Raw genomic sequence first — 7,277 nt, forward strand, 5'->3', positions numbered from 1 at the left:
TGTTAGCCATAATGCCTTGTGTTACTTTATTAGTTTATCTAATCAGTAGTAACTATTTCATTTGATGCTCACTGGAAAATGGGCCCATGAGCAAGAGGCATGATTAACAGCAGCAGTAGCAAGTAAGTTTCTCGTTCCTTGTGCACAGGAATTTTACAAAGAGGTTTGAGTGGATGCTAAAATTCCTATGGAATTGGTGTGCAAAGGGAAAGATTCCTATGGAATGCTAAGCACCGTTCCTGCAATCCAAAGGATAGGAAAGGAAAAAATCCCATGTGAACAGCATTCCTCCAAAAATCCTACAAAATCCTATAATCCAAAGGCGACCTCATTCATTTTTTCCTCTCCGTGATAGATGCGCGTGTTAAATCGCGTTTCCCTTTGTTAGGAAATAAACCACGTCGTGTACGTACATGGCGTGTTAGGTCGAGGTCGTGTCGAGTCCGTCGTGTGTGCGACGAGTATGTCGAGTCCAGAATGTTGGTATGGCTACGTTATGTTTAGGTTGTTAGGATCTGGTCATGTGTGTGCGTGCATTCTCCTCATTTGAGTTAGTTAGCTTGTTTAGATTTTTGATCGAGACGGTGACCGGTTCTTGCGTGAAGTTAGGTGCTCACGAAGGAGAAGAAGCCGGGTCGCCAGGACGTGCGTGCGTGGGCGCCGAGTTCGCTCGAGTGTGGTGGCGTGGGCGCTGTGTGTCGCCAAGGCCTATAAGTGGTCATGTAATCCTTGTGTGCAGAGTTGAGTCGAGTCCATTTGATCAATAGAACAGCCAACATACAGGCCGTGTGCATGGCCGGGGCGTTCGTCGCCAATGCAAAACTGCTTCTACTGTTCATCTTAGCTTCCGCTGTTCTTCTTAGCTTCTACTACCTCCGTCCGTTGTGAGAGAGAGAACAGAGGGCTCAATTCCATCACCCTTGCCTTTTTGTTTAGTTTTTACTCGATCATGGTTGTTAATTTATTCGGCCGGATAGTGAAATACTAAAATCTAAACTTGCTCCATCGCCGTCTGGTTTTTGCAAACTGTTCTGCTTTCAAACGTGTGGGGCCAAGAATTGATTGCTGGATGGCGAGGGCTGTTGTATTATTTGGAGCTGGCCCTGTCTTTTCATGGAATTTGACGTCCTTGAGAAATTTCATGGAAATTCTTGCAAAATATCTCGCCCCTGAGGTCTTTTATTTACTTGTGTGGCAGCAGTGTGAAATGTGAATTCCTGTTTTGCAACGAAGTCTCGCCGTGGCTTCGTTTTCCTTTGTGGACCGTTCTTTGGCAGTGAAAGGGACCCAAGCAACGTGCTCTGTCCTTGCCTTCAGAGCTAGATGACACATGACAGTGAAGACCAAGACCCGGGAGCCCGTCGCCCAGAACTCCAGAAGCAAAAATAGTCTCCCTGCCATCTAGCTAAGCAACTCCATCCACCTCAGATCCACAAGCTCTGCTTTCGGAACCCAAAATCTCTGAACCTCAACCAGTTCCTCCTCTTCCAGCGCGTGTTTGGGGATCGGATCATTGCACTGGCACTGAGTTGGAACTAATCAAGGTACTTGCTCTGATCTAATTATGTAGTATGTGGTTCTCCATTACATCTCTTTCGTGCGTTCTCTCCTGGTTTATTCAGCAATATTAACTGAATGTTGATCTCACTTCTCACAGCCATCAGCAGCACAAGTGTCACACTGCAGTTGCTGGTGCTCGTCTTCTTTCTTTTCAGAGATTCGCACTTGGCATGCTAAGCATAATCTTCCATTCGACTTTTTACCTCTTGTATACATGATCCTTACGGATCGTAATAACCAAGCCATGCACACATGTAACTTGCTAGTATAAGAGTTAAGCATTATCTCGAGCTACTGAAAGTACCAACGGCCACTATGTCATCTAGCTAAGCTGCAGCTCCTAACTTATGTGTGCAGATCTGCTGGATCTTGAGCCCCAAAAAACCATTTTGTGATTGCAACCATTGCTGCGTTTCAATATTTGGAGATGGAGTAGGCGAAAGCAGCTGATCATCCAGGTACGTGTACACTTGCTCTGATCTAAAACACAGTTGACCCCTGTTCCAGCACAAGTGTTTTACCTTGGCACCTACTTTGTTTCTTCATTAACCAACTCGAGTGTTGCTCTCAGACTCCCCAGTGAGCGCCTGCGCCGCGCACGCTCAAGGACTTCACCAGGTAGTAAGCAAAAGTGGCATTGCTGCTCCTCTTTAAGGAAGGCAATTGCTATGGCAATCAACTTTTTTACATCACAGTTATTTGGTTCGCCAGTATATGCTACATTAGCACTGACGACAATAAATTAGTATAGGCTTGTAAGACTCAATGTACTAATTTGCTCCTTTCCTAATTTCTTTCCCACAGAGGCTCAAAACGAGAATCTCTGCAGTATGAGTGGAGTGGAGGCTGCTTTAGCGTCTGGAGTGTTGAAGACTGCTGGTGGCAAGTTAGTTTCACTAATAGCCAGTGAGTTTACTTCCATAACAGGTGTGAAGAAAGACCTCTGTGAGCTCCAGGGAAAACATCACAGTTCGTGACTACTTCTGTGCAAAACCAAAATCATTACTGTTCAGATGCAAGGTGGCTAGTAAGATCAAGGCAATCAAGGTGAAATATGAGAAGATTGTGAAGCAGGCAAGCGATGCCAACATTATAAGGAACAATTTACAAATGGATCATCCTCCTCGGAGCAGCAACACCAGGACTGCTGGAGAGCCCTCCATGCTATCTAATGTTGAAGACTCCAAAATACCAAGAAGAGATCAGGAGAAGGATGAAATTGTAAGTAAGATTTTAGAACCTAATGAAAGGGAGGATGGCAGAACGGTAGTATCTATTGTTGGATTAGGTGGGTCTGGCAAAACTACTTTGGCCAAACAAATCTGCCATGACAAGAAGATAAAGGAGAACTTCAAAGATATGATATTCTGGGTCTATGTGTCTCAAGAATTTGATGGAAACAAGCTTATTGGCTAGCTATTTGAAGCTATCATTGAGGAAAAATCTGATCTTCATGTTCAACAGAAAATGCTCCGTGAAATTTCAAACAAGTTAAGTGGTAAGAAGTTTCTTCTTGTCCTGGATGATGCATGGCATCAGAACAAGCAAGACTGGGAAAAACTCATGGTGCACCTAAAGAGTGGTGCAGTTGGAAGCAAGATTTTGCTCACTACTCGTGATAGGAAGGTTGCAGAAATTGTGAAATCAAGGCATATATTCAAGCTAGGGATGTTATCAGAGGCTGAGAGTTGGAGCTTGTTCCTAAAGAGCTCTGGGTGGGTAGAGGAGGATTTAGGCTCTGATTATATAAAAGTTGGAAAAGTGATCCTGAACAGATGTAGTGGGGTGCCTCTAGCAATCAGAACACTTGGAGGTATCCTCTATGAAAACAAGGAAATAAGTATTTGGAGAGCCATAGGACGGAGTGATTTATGGACTGATGAGAGTATAGAAGACAGAGTGTTCGCTTCCTTGAAATTGAGCTTCATTCACCTGCCAGATGAACTAAAGCAGTGCTTCACACTTTGCTCTATATTCCCGAAGGGAACAGAAATCTACAAAGATCGTTTGATTTCCCAATGGGTAGCCCATGGATTCATCAATTCGATGAATGGAATGCAGCCAGAAGATATCGGAAGTGGCTACTTTGATTCTCTTGTAAAAGTTGGCTTTCTTCAGGATCCTTCTAAGGACTGGGATACTAAACAGCTAGTATGCAAGATGCACGATTTGATTCATGATCTCAGTCGACACATACTGCAGGATGAAGTGGTGACTTGTCTACCGAATAATATGATAGCAAACCGCACTCAGAGGTGCAGATACTTATCATTGACTTCATGTCCCGAGAAGGTTCATAGGAATTCATTTCACAAGGCCCATGCTCTCTTTATCTCTGGAGGTAATCCAATATTTGATAAACCAGTTAAGACGAGCTCCAGTGTCCGCAGTGTTGTTCTGCACTACACAGAAAACACTCCATTTCCTCAATTTACACTGAAATTTGAATATATCGGATATCTTGAAATTCATAACCTTGATTGCACAAAATTTCTAGAAGCCATCTCAAGTTGTTGGAACTTGCAGTCACTTCATTTAATCAGGTGCAAAGGTCTTGTTGCATTACCAGAATCTATTGGCAAGCTTAAGAAGCTCCGAATTCTAGAGTTGAATTTTGCTTATGATCTTGACAGTTTACCTCAGTCAATTGGTGATTGTCGAGACCTTCAATCCTTGATTCTGTATCATTGTGCAAAATTGAGAGAGATACCTGGCACCATATGTAAAATTAAAAACCTGAGGGGCCTTCATATATCTCGGTGTTCATTTCTGAAACAATTTTCGTCAGAATTCGCGGGGGTGTTCAGCAACTTGCAGACAATCAACTTAACTGATTCTAGAGTGTTTCAGGGGCTGCCAAGCACATTGTCATGTCCACTGTTGTGTACACTTGATCTTTCTAAAACCAGAGTTACCTTGCTACCTCCATGGATTACTACAATTGATACTCTAGAGTGTATAAACCTTGAATTTTGCTTTGAGCTAGTGGAGCTGCCAAAAGGTATAGGTAACTTGAAAAGACTTGCAGTTTTGAACATAAATGGTTGCACCAAACTGCGTTGCATGCCGTCAGGTATTGGACAGCTGACCCGTTTAACACAGCTGGGCTTGTTTGTTGTCGGGTGTGATAGAGATGATGCGAGAATCTCGGAGCTTGAAAATCTTGATATGCTAAGTGGTGAATTGGAAATTAGAAACATTAAGTACGTGAAGGATCCATGTGATACTGAGAAGGCTTGCTTGAAACAAAAGAATGGCATAAAGAATCTGGTTTTGGACTGGTCTTTGAGTAAAGGAGAAGAGTTAGCTTCAGATGTGGAACAAGAGCAGGGTGTGCTGAGTGGTCTTGAACCACCATCGCAAATTGAGAGCTTGGTAATTCGTCGTTACCAAGGTCCTTGTTTGCCACGGTGGTTGATGGAGCAGAATGGTTCTACATACTCTGAAGGCACTACGTTAAAGCAAACAGGTCCTTGTCAGTACCCGTCTTTAACCCGTCTGGAACTATTTCGTTCTCCCAACTTGAAGCATATGCGAGGACTTATGAGATTTCCTTCGCTGAAGTCCCTCAAACTGTCGGAAATGGCAAGTTTAGAGGAGCTGTGGACTATAGCAAGCGGTATAGAAATTCAAGAGGTGGAATTAAGTGCACAATATTGCTTTCCAATCCTATCCAAACTATACATAGAGAACTGCCCGAAATTGAGTACTGTGAAGCCATACTTGCCACCATGGCTGGAGGAGCTGTGTTTGCTTGAAAGCAACTTGCAGCTGTTATCCCCAAGTAACTTCTCTCGTCTGCTTCCATCACCTTCCAATGAATCCTCATCGTCCAGCAGCCTGCACTCAGCAGTCCCTCACCTCTCGTCTAGCTTCCCTCGATCGATAGAGCAGCTAACGTCACTCACCAAGCTGAAAATTGGATGCTGGGACAATCTGAAGCTACTGCCTGATGCAATTCAGCACCTCACCTCCCTTGAATCTCTCGAATTGATATGTTGCCGTGCGCTGGTCGAGCTGCCAGAGGGCATCGGGCAACTATCTGCGCTTCGGTGGCTTCTCATCAATGATTGCTCTGCTCTTCAGTGCCTGCCTCAGTCCATCCAACACTTACCTGCTCTCCAGAGTTTGGAAATTTACAACTGCCCTGCTTTGGCGAGTCGTTACAAGCAAGGAGTGGGGCCGGACTGGCACCTTGTCTCACACATCCCTCACGTGTCGATATATCCAGAGGAGCAGGGGTGGAGGACTCGGTATCCCTCACTCCTACCCTTCCTCAATTTGAATCCTTTTGTCCCGGTTGGGGTTACCGACCAGGACAAAATGTCCCTTTTTTTAATGTTTTTCTTTTTCAATTCTTTTTCTATTTTAATTATACTTTTGCGTTTCAATTAAACTTATGTATTGGAATTTAGTGTGTATGATCTCCACTAATATATATATATAGTTACTTATATAATATTTGTCCTAGATAGTTTTCATATATAAATTAATTCACTTATATATATATATATGTATACACATATCTATACATGTGAGTTTCTTTACATATGAAAATGTCTAGGACCAATATTATATATATATATACACACATATATATTATTGGAGTGCTTATATATATAATACATCCATACTCATAAATAGAAATTTAATACATACACATATATATATGTACATAGGTATATTCGTTCTTAATTACATATATACGCGTATATTATCATATTTGCTGCGATTGTCAATATTAGATATTCCATCATAGTAGAATTCGCCTTTTGGATCGAGGACTTGCTCAACAATAAATCCGGAGAATTGTTCTTGAATCGCCATAATCTTTTCCTCCGGTATGAGTTTATCGCGCATCTCCTCGACCTATGGAAAAAGGGGATAATTAATTTCGACTAATTAAAATACGAGTTCAAATATTAACAAGTTTTTTACTTACTTCCTCCTCCCAATCTGTCCAGCCCTTTGGAGGACCTACCAGACCATGGATGTTCTCGCATACATAGTATGCGCATAAATTAGTGCCTTGTTTCTGCCTCATACACTTTAAGAGAGAAGAAATTATCAGGTATTTACATGAATATATACTAAAACTAATGAATCGTGCAACGAATCATCCAAGTGCGTACCGCAAAATCTGTCTTGATCTTCAATTCCTTGTCAAATTTGCCTGGATGATTTTTAGCGAATTCTTTCCAAATCCTGTGTTTGATTAGAACAATTATAGTCAAGTAACAAAGTGATTCAAATTATCAGTCATCGACGGAGTAGTGGTAGAATTACTTTTTCATCATGTAAAGAAGATTTTCATATTGTTCTGGAGGTCTCCTCAATGAGTCCATAACCACGAGTAGGCTCTTCTCGGGAATTATGACAATTAGGACCCAGTGTTCACTGCAAGATTATACAAAGGCAGTTCTTGGTAGTTAAGGTTTAAACAATTCGATTACAGAATAGAAAGAGTTAGACGGAAGGAATCACTCACGCAAAGTTGTAAGGAAACAATATCATTTGCTTGTTGTGATGAACGCTTATGTACTTGAACAAGTTTTGGTATAGCCCATCGGCATTGTCGCGTAGAATCCTCCAATTACAAGTAATTGGGTCGATGAAGCCGAGGTGAGAGTATTCCTTTCTCCTGCAAGTTTGTATCTCCATTCTACATGATACCAAATAAATCAAGAGATCAGTATGTTGAGATCATGCAAAACAAT

At 42.1% G+C, this 7,277-nt stretch overlaps 1 protein-coding gene across 1 annotated transcript; it reads left to right on the forward strand.

Moving 5' to 3' along the window:
• The first annotated feature begins 1,139 nt into the window (after positions 1–1,139).
• On the forward strand, positions 1,140–6,015 carry LOC120685448 (disease resistance protein RGA2-like). The gene is made up of 4 exons (XM_039967371.1): positions 1,140–1,544; positions 1,918–2,018; positions 2,132–2,178; positions 2,365–6,015. The coding sequence occupies exon 4, from the start codon at positions 3,028–3,030 to the stop codon at positions 5,953–5,955; it is 2,928 nt and encodes a 975-aa protein (XP_039823305.1). The 5' UTR covers positions 1,140–1,544; positions 1,918–2,018; positions 2,132–2,178; positions 2,365–3,027; the 3' UTR covers positions 5,956–6,015.
• Positions 6,016–7,277: the final 1,262 nt, after the last annotated feature.

The sequence above is a fragment of the Panicum virgatum genome, chromosome 8N (assembly GCF_016808335.1).
Source record: "Panicum virgatum strain AP13 chromosome 8N, P.virgatum_v5, whole genome shotgun sequence".
In the NCBI taxonomy this organism is placed as follows: Eukaryota; Viridiplantae; Streptophyta; class Magnoliopsida; order Poales; family Poaceae; genus Panicum; species Panicum virgatum.